This window comes from Eulemur rufifrons, chromosome 10 (genome assembly GCF_041146395.1).
Source record: "Eulemur rufifrons isolate Redbay chromosome 10, OSU_ERuf_1, whole genome shotgun sequence".
NCBI lineage: Eukaryota > Metazoa > Chordata > Mammalia > Primates > Lemuridae > Eulemur > Eulemur rufifrons.
This window is the reverse complement of record NC_090992.1, coordinates 33,198,144-33,220,110: the sequence shown is the minus strand read 5'-3', so window position 1 is coordinate 33,220,110 and position 21,967 is coordinate 33,198,144. Positions and strand designations below refer to the sequence as shown.

At 41.7% G+C, this 21,967-nt stretch overlaps 2 protein-coding genes across 13 annotated transcripts in view; one reads left to right on the top strand and one right to left on the bottom strand.

Moving 5' to 3' along the window:
* Nucleotides 1–9,156, bottom strand: MBD4 (methyl-CpG binding domain 4, DNA glycosylase). Of its 2 annotated transcripts, XM_069484406.1 has the most exons (8): nucleotides 8,905–9,156; nucleotides 6,836–7,066; nucleotides 5,563–6,419; nucleotides 2,976–3,050; nucleotides 2,764–2,898; nucleotides 1,763–1,912; nucleotides 1,180–1,283; nucleotides 1–248 (listed from the first exon to the last, which is right to left on the bottom strand). In XM_069484406.1, exons 1-8 carry the CDS (start codon nucleotides 9,006–9,008, stop codon nucleotides 171–173), a joined length of 1,734 nt encoding a protein of 577 aa, XP_069340507.1. In that variant the 5' UTR covers nucleotides 9,009–9,156; the 3' UTR covers nucleotides 1–170. The 2 variants fall into 2 exon arrangements, with proteins under 2 accessions (XP_069340507.1, XP_069340508.1); XM_069484407.1 differs by lacking the exon at nucleotides 5,563–6,419 and having other exon boundaries at nucleotides 6,924–7,066.
* Nucleotides 9,157–9,415: 259 nt separating this feature from the next.
* Nucleotides 9,416–21,967, top strand: part of IFT122 (intraflagellar transport 122) — a 74,730-nt gene continuing 62,178 nt past the window's right edge. For 10 of the 11 annotated variants that reach the window (XM_069484404.1, XM_069484403.1, XM_069484402.1 and 7 more), the window contains exons 1-3: nucleotides 9,416–9,512; nucleotides 16,922–16,988; nucleotides 18,334–18,418. In XM_069484404.1, coding sequence (XP_069340505.1) covers nucleotides 9,472–9,512; nucleotides 16,922–16,988; nucleotides 18,334–18,418 — 193 coding nt within the window. In that variant the 5' untranslated portion in view covers nucleotides 9,416–9,471. The remainder of the gene's footprint in view (nucleotides 9,513–16,921; nucleotides 16,989–18,333; nucleotides 18,419–21,967) is intronic. The other variant, XM_069484405.1, reaches the window with a different exon arrangement.

Below are 21,967 nucleotides of genomic sequence, written 5' to 3'. Positions count from 1 at the left end.
CAAAGATCCACCAGTGGCACACACATCAACAAGATACACAACTGGGCATCTAGTCAGGCTAATTAAAATCCATATGGCTGGAAAGACGGCTGGTTGTGCTTAATGGGAGCTCTTAAGAACTGAAGTGCAAAGCAATGCATAAAAGACAAGTTTGAAAACTTCAAGGAGTTTTAAGACAGACTTAATTTTTCATGATTTTCCCAAAGCCAGTCATGATATTTATTTAACTTGTGGTCTTCAGGGTGCACCTGGAAGAAATACAACACATTAGGATACGGAGCCCTTATATAAGTTAGTCAGAAATAACATTTTTTAAAATTGGCTTCTTAAAGGTTTGCTGGAGAACAATGCATTATGATAATATACTGAAAAATTATAACCTTTAACCTAAAGGGATTTAAAAATGTTTTAAATTATAACTTATATTAAAGCAATACTGTTTAAAATACTTTCCAGTTTGGTACTGATCTTCACCACAACCTGGAGTCTGGAGTGGTGACGGGAGTCAAATATTAATACCTCATTTTCCAGTAAGAGGTTACAGACTCTGAGAGGTTAAATGGATTGTTCAGGTCACAATGGATTGCTCCGATGGAGCAGGGACAGCACTGTGTCCTTCATCTCACACTTGGCCAGACCTATTGGCTGAACGCTGTAGGGTGAGTCACAAGCTGAGAGGGCACTGTACCAGGCCGGCCACCCCCTAGCTGCCAGGATGCCACCAGGATGCCGTGGGCTGGGCATGTTCGAGAGAACAGGCCACTGAAGTAGGACCCAGTTACCACAAAAGCAGTCTGAGACCTCTAGGACAAACCCAACAGACATATACTCCAAGCCCAAACCTGCCTGCTTGCCTTTAGTGGTGGACTTTTGACAGGGAGGAAAACCATGTCAGGCTTAGAGACAGTAGATGAATGTGGAATGGCAGGAACAGGGTCCGAAGTGATGAGGTCAGTCAGAGGCCATGCCAACAGGCCTTTGTGGCCTTGAGAGTGTCTACGGATCCTCTCCCTGCTGCCAAATAACCTATGTCACCCTCTGCCTCTCAAGCTGGGAACAAAATTGGTTGGGGCTGTGACAGCACTGGTGCTCAATAAATAGTTTCAGCTGTAATGATGAACTTCATTTGCTTCAGAGACCAGATGTGCTGAACATGTTACGGTGGGGAGAGGGCCTCACCTGCTTCCATTCATTGATGCAAAAAATTCGGTACGAGTCATTGCCGTATTTACCAATCCCGTGCAGTTCAATCGGATACTTCCACTGCTTGGTCAGATACTCGTCTGAAGAATACAACATCCTACATATCAGGTCAGCCTCTAGAAGGACACCTTCCCTACATGTGTGGTGATGGGGCAGGATCGAGAGAATTGCAGAAAGGGACAGGAAAGTCCCTAACCACTCCAGTTGTGACTGTGCCTCTTTTTGAATTCCTGCAGCATCCTTATCATCTGCCACTTCCTAAACACTATTTTGTGCTGTGCTAACTAGACAGAGGTAATGTCCTTGAGGTCAAGGACTGGGCTTTCTGCATCACTGACTTCTTCCCCTAGTTATGCTCACGTGGCCTGACTCAGTGCAGGGCAAACATTTATTGCCTGTGTTAGTGGGTGACTGCGGTTTGGGGTAAGAAGATTGTTTTTATATTCAGCTTGAGCTGAATAACCTCCATTAATACAGCATCTGAGGACATTAAAGTTTAAGGTGTGGCTCTCTTAAATAGGTGCAATTTGTTTTTTCCTTTGGGTATATGGGAAAGTACCTGAGAACTTGATAATGGTTTTTGCTCGAAGATCATAGAGACCAAGAGGTTTAAGAAGTTCTGACACGTCTTTCCAGTCTGCAGTCCTTGCTACCTCGGCTGAAGGGTACTTCTCCAGAAACTTCCAAAGTACAGGTATTGCCATTTTTCCTGGGAAATAAAAGTAACTGTATGATCACATGTCTTCAGATGGGCTGATTTCAGGTTCAGGTAGAAATCTAGAAATCTCATCCACAGGGTTTATTTTTTTAAGCACTGATGAGAAGCCATTACCTGAAATCAGCAACCACTTTCAAAGTCAAACACCAACACTGTTAATCTATTTGACTAACAGTCAAAATTATCCTGAAACCTGGCCTTGCATGATATTAGTTTTTTTTTTGTTTTTTTTTTTAAGAGACAGGGTCTCGCTCTGTTGCCCAGGCTGGAGTGCAGTGGTATGATCATAGCTCACTATAACCTCTAACCCCTTCGCCTCAGTCTCCCAAAGTGCTGGAATTATAGGCGTGGGCCACCATGCCTGGCCTGATATTAGTTTTTAAATAATCAGATCACCAGATAACTAGAGTAGAAGCATATAGAACGCAAGGTACATTCAATGAAAAAGAGATGCTTTTATATACACATGACAGGAGAAATGTTAACTGATTTTCACTGATGACCAAAACTTATTTGGAAGTAGAAAATAAATGAAATGAAAATCTGTCTCTTAATCTAGTCTAACTTTCTAAAAAGGCTATTGTATATAATCTAGTCTTTCTCACAGGTGAAGAGTTTGAGGGCAGAAAGGAGAAGTCCTTACCCAAGGTCATGCTACTGGGAACCAGTATTATCAGACTTGTCAAATTTCTAAAATCACATTTAATACTCTCTTTAGGTGTAGCCTCCAAATTTGAATATCAGACTTGAAACGGAGTAGGACCTGGGCCTCCTAATCAATTCAATGCCTTCTTCTTACCACACTGTCTCCACTAAGAGAAAGATGAAAATAATCCACAAACCTGAGGTCCGATTGAGAAATATAGTTGCAATGAGGAGCTTCCATGGATCATGAAAAAGTGTTTCTTGAATGAGATTGAAAGGTGACCGAGGAGGTGTCCATTTCTTAAAGGCTTTGCGTCGTGGGGGGCTAAGGGCTAAACAAACATACTGCATCAGAGCTGAACACCCAAAACAGACATAAAATCTGTTGTTCTGATTGGGAAAGGGATACCTTCTTTGTTATATTTGCTGGAAAAATATTGGCTTGTTTTCCTTTTTTCTATTTGTGTTCGTGGGATGGTGTCTTCTGCAAAGGAAAAGTGAACACGGTTTATAGAATCTATGGTTTAGCTTAAGGAAATATTCAGGGATGCAAATAATAATAATACCTCTACTATTATAAAGCATGCCAGTCACTACTCTAAGCCCTTTAGAAAAATTAACCAATTATAATTATTCTACAAATGACCTATGAGCTTGGTACTATTTTATCTCCATTATACAGATAAGGAAACTGAGGCACAGAGAAGCTAAGTAACTTGTCCAGGGCCACACAGCTACTAGGTGTCAGAGCTAAATTTCAAATTCAGGCAGTTTGGCTCCTGAGTAAATGCCTTTAACCACTGTGTTATACTAGTTCTTTATGATTTATATTCAGAGTTCATAGTATTGAAAAATTAAAAACAGTATGGATTTTAAATTGTGACACATTTGTACAATGTGGTCATTAAAATATTTTTAGACTATATCATGAATATTTTCTCATGACATTAACTTCTAAATGAGAAAAGCAAGATTCTACATATAATCCCAATTTTATAAACAAGAGGAAATATATATAAATAAAAACATAATACCGATTAACAATGAAATAAGCCAAAATGATATAACGGCCATTGCTGAGTGATAATTTTTCTTTTTTCTTTAATTTTCTATATTTTCCCAAATTTCTACAGTGAACACTTTTATACTTACCAAAAAAGGGATATAGATAAAACAGAACCTGCAGAAACACATAAGATTTGAACCCAGGAACACCTAAGAGCACTACCCACTTGGGAAGCTCTGTCTACTGGGAACCAGTGTTCAGACTTTTCAAATTTCTAAAATCATCACATTTAACACTCCCTTTAGCCACAGCCTCTAAATTTGAATATCGGTTAATAATACTTTGTATCTCTATAGCATGAAGCTATCTTTTTCACTTCTCATTTTACCTTACAATATTCTTGATGCAAAAAACAGGACTAGTGAGGGTTATTACCTCCCTTTTACAGAGGGAGAAACTAAAGCTTCAAAATTAAGCAACCATCCAAAAATGATACTGGGATTAACTAAGACTGGGACAACTATCCGGGTCTCCAAAAACATTACATTAGTCTAATGATTTTTGCTATCTAGTTTGAATTGGTAAAGCCCAGGAGAGAATAAGAAAGAGAACAAAGGAACCTGCTTTCACTAGTTATTTGATAACTTTATCTGTAGATTCTTCTAATTACTAACTAGTCTCCTTTATTACTAGTTTATTTGGCAACTTCTAGCTAAGCCAATGGGAGGTTTTTTTTTTCTTCCCCCTAAGAAACAGGGTCTCGCTCTGTCGCCCAAACAGGAGTGCAGGGGCATGATCACAGCTCACTGAAGCCTTGTACTCCTGGGAGCAGGTGATCCTCCCACCTCGGCCTCCTAAAGTGCTAGGATTATAAGCGTGAGCCACAGTGCCCAGCTGCAAAGGGAGGTTTTCACTATTCGATTAGGCACCTAATAACCTAAGGATACTTCATCTTATGATGAAAACTAGATTTCTTTAAGTATAGGATATATCCATCTTGGTCACAAAAGAATGTTTTTAATATTAATTTGCCCATTATGCTAGCAATAAATCTACATAAACCTGAAAGTTTTCTTTAAGAAGCTCAAAGTCTTTAAAGGACACACTTGTAGAGTTCTTATACAGTTCCTAGGTATATATGGCTATTTGCTGTTAAAGGCAGAGAAATTCCAGGCACAGAAAAGACATAAAATCATGAGTAGGGTTGAGAGCAGGAATTGAGCCTAATCCTCTGCTCCACAAATCTGTACAGGCTGTTTTCCCACAGGATTTTAAGTAACATTACTATTTTTCTTTAAAAGGAGTTATTCATTATACCACAATGGCATAATGAATAACTAATACAGGTCTGCTAAAAAGGTCTCCTTTTTATCTCTTATTCACTGAGGTATCATAAAGGCAAAACTGCTAAGCTCTGAATTCTGTATTAAGAGCATATTACAAATAATAGATGAACTATGTGATTACACTTTTGAATTATTTAGAGCTCTAAAGCATTTTAGAGAAGCATTACATTATAACAGAAGATAGAAATGACTATGATATATACGAAATTAAATTGGAAGTCACACATTAGTAGTAAGTAACAGGAGGGGTGCGAAGAGAAGACACCAACTATTCTCAACTGGTTTATGTATAAACAGAGTCTTCCCCAAATTTTTCACAAGTGAACCCTTTTAATTTTTACTGGCTGGAAAGAGGATAGAAAGAAGGGAAGGCAATGCTGAGGAAGAGTCCCAGCTGTTGCACCAGGGAGATGATGGCAGCTGTTCGCAGCACAACCCTCCTTTGGTGGGCATCACGACCGTAGCCAGCTGATTTTCTGTCACAGGAAAAGGCCCCAAAATCAGCCAGACAAGGTATCTGGTATTTGGCCCTATTTCTTGGCTCTATTCCCACATCTTTACCACATACAGGCATGAAATACGAGACGTGGGAGTACAAACTCCTTATCACATAATGTTTAATAGTGCTTTCAGGTATGGTATACCTTGAAATATTTTCTCAGAAGTAAAGCCTTTCTTGGTTGGTGAGCAGTTGTCCATTTCAGAGCCACATTTTAAAATGTCAATATGCAAATGTTCCTTCCTTTCCCCAACTTCTACTTTTGTTCTGATTTCTTCAGATTCTGAAAAGGTATCCTCATACTTCTCATCGTGTTCCGCTTCTTTGGTCGAATGTAATTTGTTTATGGTGCCAGAAGTTATTTGTTCAAAACCAAAATTTGATCCTGAACTCAATGATTTTTCTTTTATAAGGTTCTTCTCTTCACTGGTCACATTGAGGGTCTCGTTGCTTGCTCTGGCGTCAGAAATGCAGAATGTTCTATCAAGCTGACCTTCCTGGGCAACAGGCTCATTTTTAGCATCTGCTTTCGTACACATGGATTCTCTTTTTCTATTACTTTGAGTGGAACCTGAAAGACTCTTTCTGCACCCTTTTTTAGTTTTCTTAATTGGGATTTCTTTCAAAATAGTCACCTTTCCTTTGGGCTTTCTCAGCTTTCTGAAGTTAACATCATTAATACCTTCACCTTCTTCCAAAGGCAAATGAGTGGAACTAAAGTTAGGTAGTCCTCTGCTGTCTTGCAACTCCAAACTACTATTCGGCAGGGGAAACACATCTTTTTTGAACCTGCTTCGTGTCCTGAGGTTCCAGTTAGAATTTTTACTTTCGTTTTGCAGTTGGGATGTCAGAGCTGCCATGCCGTAGTCTTTACATCTTGATTTGATGCCCCTTTTAGAAACTACAGTAAAATCAAAATCATCTGGCTTCAGGGAAGTCTCTCCATTTTTGTGAAGATAATTAGCAAGTGAAGTTTTGGATCTGAACTTCTGTCCTTGTGGGCTAGAAAATGATATTAAAGGAAATGTATTGCTAGTAAATATAAGTGACTTTTAAAAAGAATTAGACCACATTTCAGATTTCTAACTAATAATTTCCAAATGTTGCCATGGGCATCTGTCATTTAAAAATAAAAGAGTGATAAATGGCACTTTTAAATGGTTTCTTCTATGAGAGTATACATTTAAAAATATAACTTAAGTGCAACCTCCCCATTAACCATTCACAGTGGTAGGGACAAAATATGTGCAACTGGCCCCAAATAACTTGATATGATTAACCAGTGACATTGAAGGAATAGAATCTATAATGGTTTTATGATAAAAATATAGATAGGCCAAGATTTCTGCTATGCTTTTCCACTACCTGTCTAGATGAAATTATTTGACTATCCTACCTTTATCACCTTGCATGCTTACCTGATAAAGTATACATTAAATCTTCCTGCTGTTTTCCCAGATAAGCTTTGCTTCACAACTCTTTCCCATCCACATGGGACAGACTTATGGCATTCTGTCACTGCAGTACCACCAAACTGAGCAGAAGCAATGGGTTCTTGTAGCAGGGGATTACGCTCACTGCTCCTTTTTATCGTCATTTGTTTCTCATCTTCTCCTACTCTTTCCAATCCCACAGCAACATCTTCCTCGCTGGAAAAACAAAATTTAACTGGTTAACTCATTTAAAATACATTTTCCACTGCTTATTCAATTTCAATCCATGACAGTGCAAGAACTACATGGATTATTCAGAGGGAGATTAAAGTCAGTATGGACCAGTCTTGTGCAATGGGAATCTGTCCTCCAACAGCTTCCTGTTCTACAATATGACTTAAAAAGCACTGGATATCTTTGTACAATGAAAAGCTCAGGCTAGAAACTTTTTTAGTTAATCATTAAACAGGGCTGTTATACAGATTTCTGGTGACACTTAGCATCAACTTGAGAATATGAACCAACAGCTGAGCTCTTAACCTGGGATCAATAAGAAATGCTTAACTAAGTCAGTGAGTCACCTCCCCTTCTTTGCAAATAAGTGAGATAAAAATTTTACATATTTGTGCACTTTTCTAGGGGAAAGTGTCTATCACTTTCATGAGATGTTGTAACCCGCCAAAAGGTAAATAATTTCTGATAGAATTTTCAAAACTCCTTCATTCTTGATCCTTATGATAACCTTGTGAGGTAGGTAGGATAAAGGTTTACTTTCATTTTATTGATAAAATTGAGTGACAGAAAGGTTAAGTTAGGCCAGGCGCGGTGGCTCACGCCTGTAATCCTAGCACTCTGGGAGGCCGAGGCGGGTGGATTGCCCAAGGTCAGGAGTTCGAGACCAGCCTGAGCGAGACCCCGTCTCTACTAAAAAATGGAAAGACATTATATGGACAACTAAAAATCTATATAGAAAAAATTAGCCGGGCATAGTGGCGCATGCCTGTAGTCCCAGCTACTCGGGAGGCTGAGGCAGTAGGATCGCTTAAGCCGAGGAGTCTGAGGTTGCTGTGAGCTAAGCTGACGCCACGGCACTCACTCTAGCCTGGGCAACAAAGTGAGACTCTGTCTCAACAAAAAAAAAAAAAAAAAAAAAAAAAGAAAGGTTAAGTTACTTGCAGAAGTGATACCAGAACCCAAGTCTACCAAATCTCGGTCTATTACTTCCCCTCTCATACTATTACTGAAAAACTTCAGTAAAATGCATCTCAATTACTAAATTACACATTTTAAAAGGCTGATGGGTCTAGAGAGATTATCTAATCCAACTTCTTTTCTATAATAGGGAAACTAAGCAAGAACTAGTGACTGAATAGAATTAGAATCAAGGTCTTCTGAATAATTTGGGGTTAAACAATTTGGGGTGCTGGATGGATCTTATAAAATGATATAGCTTCCAATTTTAGAGATAAGGAAACTGAAACTTGGTGAAATCAGCACAAACTCTAAAGTCAACAGAGTGATCTGAAATCCCAGCTCTGCCATTTCCTAGCTGTATGTCCAAGAGCAGGTTACTTAACCCCTCAGTCTCATTTCTTCTGTAAAAAGAAGGTAACACCTCTTAAGGTAGCTCTGAGGATTAAATTTTGAAAAAAAGTAGGAAAATCATCTTAGCCTCATATAACACATACACATGTACTCAAGAAATGACTGTAGCGTCCCCTGTTACTTCTCATTTCTGGGGCGCCCCTTAGCCATCTCCTCCAAGGTCTTCCTAGGATCTTCCAACCCAAGCAGAGCTCTCCTTCCACTACAAAACCTCCCTGCTCCTCCCAGCCCCCTAATCACTTCGGGTTGGGAAGTCGGGGCGCTTCTCAGGGCCGAACCCATAGGAAGAGTACCTGAGCTCCACCCCCAGCTCCTAGTAACTAAACCTGCGGACCTCGAGGTCTCTGTTGACCCTCTGTCGAAGGTTAGAAAGGTCCACACAACAGCTACTCCCCTGATCCCATTTTACAGGTGGTAAAACTGAGGCCCCAAAGGGGAAAATAACTTACCAGAGGTCACACTGACGGTCTGGGCTTAGGAGCTCACTAGCGGTGACCGCGGGGGCAGCTCCGCCGTCCCCGAGGCTCGGACTCTTCATCCCAGCCGTGCCCATCAAGCAGACTCTGGCTGCAGCAACGAGCCGAACGGTGCAACGCACTGGGTATGGAGCCGGGTAAAACGTGAAAATTTTCTCGGCTTAGAGCGCTGGGCTGAAACTCTGAAGGCTGTGAAAATCCGCCAGACCCCCGCTGATGCTTTCCGGCCGCCCCCTCGGCCACCGCCGCCATTTCCACGTTCCACCAATCAAATCCATTGTCGGGGAAGGAGCGCCGCCCGCTCAGACCAATCGCGCGCCCTAGTTGCGCTTGCGCTTTCTGGGCTCCTGGTCCGTCTTCCCCTTGTGTTTCTTTTCTCGCCTTCCCTTTTAGGCATGCGCATTCAGAGATAGGCGCGCTCGAGCTTTGCTCGCTGCGCATGTGCGTTGCCAGGGGTAGCGCAGGTAGCCAAAGTGGCCCGCAGAGTGGAGCCTATTGCTGAGGCTAGGAGGAGGGGCCGGAGGCGAGAGCGAAGCCGCGATGAGAGCCGTGTTGACTTGGAGAGATAAAGTTGAGCAGTGGTGAGGAGCGGGGCAGTCCGAGAGGAGCGGGAGGCTGAGCCCCGGCGGGGATGGCGGGAGTCTCTGCGCGAACCACCATGGTTGCCAGGGGCAACGGGCCTGCGGCCTGTGCTGAGGCGGGAACCCCAGGCCTGGGAGGCTGCCGGTCGCCGTCCTGGCCCGTGGCGGGTGGAGAGATGTCTGCGGGTTGGAGAGGGGGCAAAGGGAAGAGCCACGCGTGAAGTGGCCTGTTGAGGTGGTTCTGTACGTAATCATGGTCTGGTCTTGTCGCTCCCTTACTCAAAATCCGTCCTGGCCGCCTCTTGTACCCACCACAGTGTTTCTGAAACAGTTTTTTTTTGCCACGTCTACTTATTACCCATACTCTTGTTTACTTGACGTTTTTCCCTAAATTGTCTCACTTATTTTCGCTTAAATATGATTTTACATTTTACGTGGAAACTTCATTTCTCCATTTATGAAAATCGGTATCGTTGGCTGTGTAAATGCAAGCTAATTGTAGAAGTTAAAGCAGGGAGAAACAGTGTTAGTAAGTTGTAGCTAGATACTGTTGCGGCGGAGCCTTTACACCTGAGGTCTACTGTCTCTAAAACTGGACATTGGCAAGTATGGTCAGAGAGGTGCTTAAAATGAGCATCAAAGCAAGATTTTCTCTAAGTTAAAAAGTCTGGAAAAGAATGGGCCGGCGCGGTGGCTCACGCCTATAATCCTAGCACTTTGGGAGGCCGAGGCGGGAGGATTGCTTGAGGCCAGGAGTTCGAGACCAGCCTGAGCAAGAGCGAGACCCCGTATCTACTAAAAATAGAAAAATTAGCCAGGCATGGCGGCAGCATGCCTGTAGTCCCCGCTACTAGTGAGGCCGAGGCAAGAGGCTCGCTTGAGTCCAGGAGGTTGAGGTTGCAGTGAGGTATGATAACGCCACTGCCCTCTACCTGGGGTGACACAGTGAGACTCTGTTTAAAAAAAAAAAAAAAAATTCCATAAAATGTTTGAAAAAGATTCGGAGAATGACTTCCTCACCGTATGATTGAATGTTATTTGATGTCCTATTCCATTTTTATCACCTAAGTTAATCATACAATGGTACATTTTGGGAAATACTGACTTATTGGCTAGTTCTCAGCCTGACTTTCAAAATCTTCCTACATGATCTTTTCAGCTTCGTTATGAAGTCTCGATTTTGGCCACTGGGACAGGATACTTGCCATTTGTTTTCTGTCTTTTCTGAGGCCTTTGTCTGCATAAAGCGTGCCTTCTTTCCTCATCTCTTCCGATTGAAATCCTAAACATCATTTAAGCTCAGGTTGGAGATGGTTCCTCTCTCTTTTGTCCTCTGCATTAGTGATAGCTAATGCTTTGCCATGTGCTAGGCACTTGCTGAGAACTTCATGTTTTTTATTTCATTGTCTCATCACAACAACCCTCTGGGGTAGGTACTATGATTACCTCTATTTTACATATGAGAAACTGAAGCACCGAGAGGGGAGATAATTTGCCAAGGTCACACAGCAAGTGAGTGGTGGAGCCAGCTTTCAAGGTCAGGTGTTCTCACTCCAAAGCCAGTGCTCTCAGCCACTAACGTTAATTTTTCCCCTGTGTTACAGAGGTGGGAAACTCAAATGTTTGCAGGAGTCAGGCAGGTAACATAAATGGGAAATGTTTATTTGCATCTTAAAACAAGGAATTGTCTGTTTTCCCTAGGAACATTCTCCTATGTCCCACTTTTCTTGAAACACATAGCCCTACTGGTGTATCTTTCATTTTTACTTTTAAGAGAGATTTGAGTAAAAAAAAAAACTCATTTTACTTTTCTTTTAACTCTATTATAAAAGTGCCCATAGCACAAGCTGGTGATAACTGGCAATTGAATATTTGGCTTCAACGTGAGAGAGTAATAGAGGGTGGCAAGGAGTGTGGCAAACTGGAGAGCTCATGCTCTGCCTAAAAGGGGCAGCTGCTGCTCAGCTCCTGCCAATTACCACCATGCAGGAATTTGGCCTAGTATGCTCAGATCTTCCTATTTTTACTAGAAGCTATTAATCTGGGTTTTTATCTGAAATGTCCTAATTTTTACATATTGGCACCTAATCTGACAAAACAAAATAAAACACCATGCGGGCCAAATAAAACATTTGCTGGCCAAATGCAGCCTGATTTGCTCTGTTTTCAACCCCTGGCACAGAATTTTGTTCATTCCTCTCTTGTAGTACTTAGAGTCTGTCGAGTGTAAGAGTTATTTTTTAATTTGTTTATCCCAGAAGTCTATAAACCCTTTTGTAGGAAATGGTTATGTCTTATTCATTTCCAAATTTTTCCAGAGCCTAGTCAAGTTAGCAGTTATTGTTACTATTTGATGGATTGATGTAGTCATGAAAGAATGAAGAAGTGAGTGAATGAATGATGAATGAAGATCAGTGATCTGGTTTCTGGCCCATTACAGGTTTGAAACACTAAAGGGGTGTAGGGGTTCCATAGACCAGCAGTCCCAGTGGCTGTTAGATAAGCCAGCTGATAGCCCAGAATGAGACAAACAAAACAAAGAACCATAAAAAGTAGATAGTAGAACTAAAAAAAAATCCCAGATATCAAAGATTAGTCCTCCACAACTGAATCAGCCATTGTCTCCTGATCTGCTCTTTTGCTTCCAGTCTAACAAAGGTTTAGCAGTAGGAACTCTCTTTTTCAAGACCTGCTGTTTGTCATCCTGTTACTCTACTTCTCTTAAACCTAGAGTGATTCCCAATGACCTTCCATGTCAAATTGTCCATTTTGCTAGATTGTCCTCCTCATCCTCTTCCCCCAGGCTTGAAACATTTAAATTTATACTTTTCAGCTCAGCCAAAAATTCAGTTTTCCTACTCAAAGATCCTTCCCAAATGCTCTCTTATTCTGTGAACTCCCTCATTTTCTCCCTTAAATGCACTGCTCCAGGTTCATCTCAACCATGATGCTTTATTAGGCCAGCACACCTTATTCCAATCAGGCTACCATCGGCTATAACTCTCCATTCATACCAGCCAGTATTTATTGAGTACTGAGGACAGATGTATTTGCACACATTATCTGTTTAATCTCCAAAAACCTGTGCAGTTGGAATTTTTACCTCATTTATAAATGAAGAAATTAAGATTTAATGAGATGACGTAATTTGTATAAGATTACAAAGCAAGTAAGTGGGCTGGGTCAGATTGTGCAGGCTTTGGAGAGACACTTTGGGACTTCAGTTTACAGTGGGGTGGGTGCAGGATAGGCAGAGGGCAATTTGCAGGACTCACCTGCTATCTCTCTGCAATGGAATTTTTTTTGACAATTTATCTTTTTGATAAAAGGGAGCAGATGGAGACAGAAAATCATCCTACAGTAGAACGGACTGCCTTCGGATGAGTGAGCTCCCCAGCCCTGGAGTATTCAAGCAGAGGCTAGATGGCTATCTGTAGAGAATTCTTGCCCTGGTGGGGGAGTTGGGCTGCAAAATGAGGTCTAGAGTCCTTTCCAATTCTGAGTATCTATGATCTCATAATGTAATTAAAGTCTGAGGATTCAAGATAAAATCTTGTCAGTTTATCAATTATATTTATTATGTGCCTAGGACAGTGCTGTGCACTGTGTGGCCACAAATGTATAAAACATGGTCATTGCCCTTGAATTGCACATGACTATAATTAAAGGGACGAGATAGTATCTAAAACAATGTAAAATATAAAAGATTATATATTTTAATTCAGAGTTAAACTGAACTGTACAGATTGGTTTTTGTTGTTGTTGTTGTTGTTGTTGTTGTTTTTTTTGAGACATGGTCTCACTCTGTTGCCCAGGCTAGAGTACAGTGGTGCCATCATAACTCATTGCAACCTCAAACTCCTGGGCTTAAGTGATCTTCCTGTCTCAGCCTCCCAAGTAGCTGGAACTACAGGTATGCGCCACTACGCCCAACTAATTTTTCTGCTTTTTTATAGAGACAAGGCCTGAGGTCTCAATACATTGCCTTGAACTCCTGGCCTCAAGCAACCCTCCCACCTTGGCCTCGAAAAATGCTAGGATTACAGGCAAGAGCCACCATGCCCTGCTGAACTCTACTGATTCTAAGTACAGTAAGAGTTTAGATTGGGCAAATCAGACATATGTGCTATATTTTAGGAAGATAAATTTCAAGAAATTCACATAAAATGAATTTTAACATCTGAGAGGATGCTATTAGTAGTCCAGGCTTGGCCCAGATAGGACACTCAGAAATGATTTTCTGATAATTCAACCCCAAATGACCCTTATGAAGAAGAAGCCACACAGGAACCACTTTGATGAGCTCATCTGTGTACATGGCAGACAGGAAGCCACATAACCAAGGATGACTAGAGATGAGAGGTACAGACCCCCTCCCATATCTAACACACCATCATAGCAATCCACAGGTGCAGGTGCTTTGTGTAAGACTGGCTTGTGTACCCTGTGAGGTGAGAGGGCACCTCTCTGTGCTTGTTTTGTAGGTAAGAACGAGAGGTGAGATAGGAGGTCAGCTTTCTGGCTCCAGTTACCCTCTACTTTTCACTCTACCACCCTGCTTCTCAGAATGTGAATTGTGCCAAGGAAATTGCCCCCAGGCTCAGAGAAAGAAAGCATAAGAAATAAGGAAGGCCCAGGTCTGTTACCACATAACGGTGAGGCAGCTGAAGAACTCAGGGCCTGAGTTTGCTTTTGTCCAGAAGGATGCCCAGCTAGGAAGGATGTGACAATCACCTTGTTCCAGTTTCTTCATCAGCCAGCTGTGTGGCGGGGACAAACAACTTGCCTGTTTCTTCTTTAGTTTCCTCATTGTTAAAAATGGTGCAGTGGTGCCTGTCCTTTCTCCTGCGTTATGTTGTCTGAAGGATCAAATTAGGTAGTGTAAGTTTACACTCTTTAACAATGCTTAACTGTTGAATAATTGTGAAGGGTTTTTATTAAAGGAAGCTTCTGAGGTCAATAGAGCCTATACAAAAAAACTTCTGAATTCTTCATGTAATGCCTTCCTTGAGTAGGTAGATAATACCCTTTTTTTTCATTGCTGTTGATAAGGGGTGAAAACTATTGCTAGTTATTTTGTCTACTGTGACTTATGCTAATAATGATAATGAAGGCCGCAGAGTATAATGGTTAGATCATGGTCTTCGGAGCCAGACTGCCTGGGTTTGAATCCTGGCTCCACCTCCACTCAGTAGCAGTTTTATTTCAGGCAAGTTATTTAACTTCTTTGTGCCTTAATTTTCTCATCTGCAAAATAGGGTTGTTTTGAGGTTGAATAATACATATAAAGCATTTAAACTGTACCTGGCACACACAGAATCAATGTGTTAAATAAATGTTAGCTACTGTTATTTTTATTCAAGTATTAAGGCTAACAGATAGGGAGTAGAAGGCATCATAGCATAGTGGTTAAGAGCACAGATTCTAGAGTCAGACCTGAGTTGAAATCCTGGCCCTTTCACTTGCCCGTTGTGTGATGTTGGGTGAGGTATTTGATGGAAATCTGAGCCCTGGTGTCCTTATCTATAAACTGGAGTAATAATTTCTACCTCACAGAATTATTGTGAGGATGAAATAAAATAGTGCATTTGAAGAGCTCAGCACAGTGCTGGGGTAAGGGCTCCAAGTACTGTCACTGAGCGTGTATTTTTAGATTACTAGCAAGTACTAGGTGAGTTTATCCATGCTAAACTTTTTCAGCAGGCTGCTTTGACAGTGCTGTCTTGACACCTTCTTACCAGAATCATCTGAACCAATGACATCCTCAGCCTGGGGCATTCAGGAATCTTTGTAATATGTCTCCAACCTGTTTTTCTAGCATTCTCTCTCCCTACACATAGCCAAATGTTTTAGTCAAATTAGATTATTTGGATTACTTGCTATTCCCCACCTTTGTGTCTTTGCTTATTCTATTTTCTCTGCCTGAAATGTGGTACCTACCTACCCAATCTCCTCTTACATGTCTCAAAAGTCCTACCTTTTTAAAATATTGTTTTCTTTCTGAAGCTTTTTCTGATCCTTTCCTCAAATCAAAATGATGCGGGGGTGTGCCAATGAAGGGAAGAAAGTCCTCTGAACTTGCCAAATGGGTTCTTAGCTTCACACTGGAAAGAATTCAATATCAAGCCAACTAGCTACAGGAAAGTTTATCGAGAGAGAGACAGACAACAGATCCTACTCCACGGACAGAGTAGGGGTCTTTTCCTGAGCAGGAGAGGGGCACCTTATGGAGCAATGGTAACGTTTTTATGTGTCCAAAAATCCCATACGTGATCAGCATCGTTCTGAGGTCAGACCATAAAGGTTAGTCTAAACTGCTGTCATAGAAACGTATGTAAGCACAGGCCGGGCATGGTCGCTCACACCTGTAATCCTAGCCTTCTGGAAGGTGGAGGTGAAGGATTACTTGAGTCCAGGAGTTTGAGGTTGCTGTGAGCTAGGCTGATACCACCGGGTGATGGAGTAAGACTGTGTCTCAAAAAAAAAAAAAAAAGAAAGAAAAGAAATGTAAGCACAAACAAATAGTTTGTAAGGCAAACTGTATGTAAATTTAGTAATTTGTCCATCCTTGGGTGGTCCTGGGTGGCTGACTTGCTGGCGACTTCCTTGTTCAGGGTTATTAGGGTCTGGTGTCGGCCAAAATGGCTGCACTCAGGCTCTCTCATCCTTCTTTTTCTGCCTCATCCTGACATTAAAAACAGTCCTCCTTTGAGGACTGTAATAAATGTTTTAGTGTATCTCTTAAAGCCTTTGTCACAATATTCTATATTTCACCCAATCTGGGAGGTCATTGATTATAAAATACCATTATTTTGCATTATCAATAAGAAAGCAAAAAATGCTACCAGTTAGACACATCATGGATTATAAGATGCATCCCAACCTTAGAGATGATAAAATGTGAAAAAATGTATGCCTTAGAATTGATGACTTATGGTAGTTCTTTGTGAATGTTTCCGATTCTTACCTTCCCACTGGATGGTGATTTCCTTGAGGGCAGGGAGGGACTATGATCTACTCATAGTTGTCGGTACCTGTCACCTAAGAGGCACTCAGTAAGTATCTGTGTGGGTTTACTGGCCCTCACACATTCTCTCAGGTTGTCTAGACTTTATGGTATTATTAGAAGAGTTAGTGCCCTCAACTGTTGACCCTTTGAATCATTTCTGGCCTCTGGCTTCTGGACAAGAGGAAATTGGGACCAAGAGCTAATTGACCAGTGGATCTTGATTGAATGGGCTGCCAGGGTGTGGTAGTTGAATGGAATTTGCAATCAAATGCAATTCTTAGCCATTATTTTTCTCCTCAATACATACTTGGTGTTTCACAATGGAAGTTTGCTTTCCTGGCCATTAGCAGACCTCATTTCTTTGGTTCCTAATTGTCTTTTTGTCTTGTCTCCTGTTTAGTATATATGACCTCGCATTTAAGCCCGATGGAAGTCAACTGATTTTGGCTGCAGGAAACAGATTACTGGTAGGATTTTTTCTGAGTTTCCTTTTTAAGTGCTTTTTTTTCCACCTTCCTCTTGTAAGCTCTCTGAAATTTGACTCCTTTTTTTTTTTTTGAGATAAAAAAGGCAAGGGCGGAAAACTAGTCATTACTTTTTAATAGGGAAGGAAAAGGGCTATTTAAAACAGGTAAGTAAACTATCAGATAGGAACCTGTGAACGGTACCTTCTTTGGAGTCATTAATCTTTCCCTTTTTACTTTGAGACACCCATGAAAGAATTAAAAACAATTAATCAAAATGCCTTTAAAACTGGGCTAGTGTCAGTTCACATTTTGTCCCTAGAAAAATTCAAGCAACAGGATTGAAGGCACTCCCTTCATGAAAAGTCAGTTAGCCTGACCCCAACTTTTAGGCATTGGCCTACCTAAACAATTCCATATGGATACTGTGCCATTTTTCATATTTTCAAAGAACATAAGGTCCCTCTGGAACCTATCCCAGTGTATAAAAGTAATTTTCAGAGAACTCTTTGTTTGACCTAAAAACCTTTGTATGATCTCTCCTTCCTGCTGCGTAAATCCACTTCCTGTTCTCTGTTGTCTCTAGATATGCAGACTGACTGATCTCCATTCTCTGTATGGTAACTGCATAATCTTAAAACCATGGTTAAATTGTTCCACAGACTGCTTCTCTCCAGGGTAAACAATCCAAATCCTTTTAGTATTTCTTCATAGGTTATCTTCTCCAACACTCTATCCGTTTTGGAAAATTTCGCCTTGATTTCTCAGATGGTGTGTTTTTTAAATCTCCACATACTGATGGATGTTACACAGCTATCACATATCCTAAACCCACATTACAGATGTTTTATAACACTGCCTCCTCCTTGCACCCAGAGTTCAGGTCTGTGACTTTTAAACTCTTGGTAGCATATATGAAACATCTCTCTATGATGTTGATATCAGGGAGTGGGCTAGCACTAAAATTTAATCATGTGGTAGCTGGCTCTTTGTATGTTCTGGTTTTATTTAGGAGGGCCTGCCTAGATTGGTCATATATCCAAATTCATATGAGAATGAGTGAAGTTTGTAGAGAATTTCCATGGAATAAGTAATCAAACCTTTGATTCTCGAGGATTAATGGTCTGTTCCTGTTCATGTAGTGCATAGAATTGGGACCTCCACTTCTTGGTTACCCAACTTAAAGTCATGTTCTCTCTGGTTTTGCAGTGCTATTTATATTTGATATGAATTTAGAATATTGACAAATGTTTTGTTATAAAAGCAAAAAGAGCAATAACAACGCTGCAGGAATCCTGACTAATAGGTATCACGTGGATAATCTGTACTTTTGTGTGTTTTGTGCCAGGTTTATGACACATCTGATGGCACCTTACTTCAGCCCCTCAAGGGACACAAAGACACTGTGTACTGTGTGGCATATGCGAAGGATGGTAAGAGGCAGTTCTGAGTTGCCAGTGTTTGTGATGGCCTCATAGCTGTTCATTTTTCTCTTTAGCCACTCTTTAATTATTTTTAGTAAGCCAAAATACAGCTTGCAGGTTCAGAAGATAGTGAAGTTGTTCAGACTTCAATTCAACCATTCAGTTCAACAGGTATTTATTGAGGGCCATCTGTGTGCCAGGTACTGTTCAATGTGCTTGAGATACATCAGAGAAAAAACAGACAAAGGTCCCTCCCCTTATGGGGCTACTATGTTCTATATGGTGGAGCAGGGGGAGGAGTGAGAGAGGAAGAGATATGGGGAAAGATACAGTAAACATAGTAAATAGGTAAATTAAGCAGTATGCTGGAAGGCGACAAGTATTACAGAAGAAGAAAAAGTAGAGCAGAATAATGGGGTTTGAGAGTGCTGGGGAGGGACAAGGGGTTGGGTGCGGTATTGAGTAGGGTAGTGAGGGTGGGTCATTGAGATGGGACAGGTGAGCAAAGACCTGAAGTCAGGGGCAGTGAGATTCTGGCAGTGGGCATCTGGGGGAAGAGAGCTCCTTGCAGAGGGAAGAGCCATTGCAGAGGCCCTCAGGTGGGAGAGTGCCTACTAGGAGCCCGGGCAGAGAGAATCAGGAGGAGTTGTAGGGTGTGAGGATAAAGAGGTAACAGACGTGGGTAGCCAGATCATGTGGGCCATCATAAGGACTTTGGCTGTGGTTCTCAGTGAAAATAGGGAACACTGAAAGGTTCTCAGCAGAGGAGGGATCTGATTTGATTTATAAATTAAAAGGATCTTTTCCTTCTGGGACAGCATGGTGGCTCATGCCTGTAATCCCAGCACTTTGGGAGGCCAAGGCAGGGGGTTGCTTGAGGCCAGGAGTTCGAGACCAGCCTGGGCAACATGGTGAAACCCCCATGTCTACAAAAAATAAAAAATAAAAAAATAGCCAGATGTGGTGGTGTGTGCCTGTAGTTCCAGCTTTTTGGGAGGCTGAGGTGGGAGGTTCCCTTGAGCCCAGGAGTTCAAGGCTACAATGAGCTATGATCGCACCACTGCACTCCAGCCTGGGTGACAGAGTGAGACTCTGTCTCAAAAAAACAAACAAAAAAATAAAAATAGAAAGATTCCTCTAGCTTCTGTGTTAGAAACAGCCTGCAAGAGGTGAGGGTTAGGGCAGGGAGATGAGTAAGGAAGCGTCATCCAGGCAAGGGGTGATGGTAGCTCAGACTTAGTAGGGGCAGAGGAAGTGGTGAGAAGTGGTCAGATTCTGGTTATATTGAGAGGTAGAGCCAATAGGATTGCTGGACAGACTGGATATGGGGTTTGAAGAAGGAGGAGACAAGGATGACTCCAAGGTTTTTGACCTGCGTGACTGAAAGGTCAGAGTTGCCCCTCACTGAGATGGAAAGGGCTGTAGGAGAGAAAGCTTATAGTGGAAGATAAGTAGTTCAGTTTTGGACATGTTGTAGCTGAGAAAAGTTGATGATGTAGGAGAGAGGGGAAAGAATTGCTGGATCAAAGTTGTTGAGTGGGCAAGAGGAGATGGGATCTAGGGCATAGGTGGGTATTTGCTTTAGATAGGGGTATGGTAGGAGCTGCAGAGGCCAGCAGGTGGGCAGTGTGGTTGCAGGAGTCTAATGGAAATTCCATTTTTTCAGTGAAGTAGGAAGCAACATCAACTGAGAGTGAGGATGGGGAAGGAGGTATTCATGAGTTGAGAAGAAAGGAAAAAGTGTAAAATCACTGCCTAGGACAGTGGGAGAATTGAATAGACCCAGGAGATATAGTGAGACCACTGGTGACATGAAGGACCCACTTGAAGGTTGTAATCATGAATCGAAAGTGAGATCAGTTGGTATGATTATGTCTTTTTCTCTAGCCACTTTGAGAGCTGCATAGATAAAGGGGTGGAAGAGGTGGATTTATCCAGAGGTGGTTTTGCAAGCAGTCTGAAGGTAAAGTGGGAGGAGCAGAGGGTATATACAAAGGAGTTATTACATACATTGACCTTGAAATATTGACTGAGTAATGAGGGGAGAGAAAACCACAATGGAGAAGTAGTAGGTTCTGATGAGATTGAAGGATTATTGCAGTTGGGGCACCAGGTGTGTTGGGAAGGAGGGGAGGTGGTGGTCAGAGAATGAGTGCATGAAATTGAGAGTTAAAAATGAATCCATGCTATTCCACAGTGTGGAATTAGTGGGAAGAACATGGGTTTTGAAGTGAGACAGTCTGAGTTCCAACTCTAGCCCAATACCACAAGTTCTGTGGATTTGAGCTGATTATTGAGTCTCTCTGAGTCTCAGTTTTCTCATGTGTCAGGTGGTTATAGGATTAGAGATAACACTCTGTGGCCACTGCTGAGAAGTCACAGAGTCTGAATGTTATCGTGCCTGAAGGAATCTTGGAGATTATTCAGGCCTCAGGTTTTTAACTTCTTTTGGATGACAGACTTCTTTGAGAATCAGATGAAAGCTACAGACCCCTCTCTAGAAAAATGCACATAATTTGTGTAGATGTAAAATTTCATGCATGTAGTTTTAGTCTGATTTAGCCCAATCTCTTTACTTGAAACATACATGAAGACCTAGAGAAATCAATTGACTTGCTAAGGTCATGTAGCAGTTGGCTCAAAGATAACACTAATGTCTTGCTTCCCTGTCAGATGTGTTACGCCATGGTAGTCACATTTTATGTGTGCGTTTGCATTCAAGTTCACAGCAATGGGGTGGGGAGACCTGTGAGGAGGGAGCCTGAAAAGCTGAACTGTTTCTGTTTTATCATAGTGGCCTTTGAGGAACTTGGGTCAGGCCAGTCCAGGACCTACTACGGGGCCCAGTAGGTACATAAGGGCTGCTGGGCCTCTGGAGTTCATAAGCATAGAGGGGCTCTTTGACCTGCAACACCAATAGGGCACTGAAGGAAGTCAGAGTGCCACCCGCCAGCAGTGGCTTCTGCACAGCATTTCGCAGAGTCCCAACATTCGCATCTCATTTGATCTTCCCAAGAATCCTCTGAAGCAGGTAGTGAGGGGACTCTTATCTCTTCTCACAGATGAGAAAACAGGCTTGCGGTAATTACAGGTGACAGTGGCCAACCTGGGCCTGACCCAGATCCTCTGACTGCAGAGCCCCCGTTCTTTCTAGTATACCATGCTCTCTCTTCATGACACTTACGTGATGATTAGGAAGTCTTATAATTCATCTAAACTGATCTTTTCCCCGTAGACCTGAAAACTGAGATACATTGAATTATGGTTTTGTTCTTTAAGTCTGCTTATTTCTGATTTCCTCCTTAAGTTCAGTAAGTATTTAATAAGCAACCATGATACAAAAGTGGGTAAGACATAGTTTTTTTACTCAAGAAAAACAATATAAAATAATATGAAGAATTACTATGTAATAATAGCTAATTTTTTAAAGCATTGATTCTATTCCAGGCACAGTTCTAAACAATATATACAGTTGACTACTGAACAACATGGGGGCTAGGGGTGCTGACCCCCCGCGCAGTTGAATATCTGTGTATAACTTTTGACTCACCCAAAACT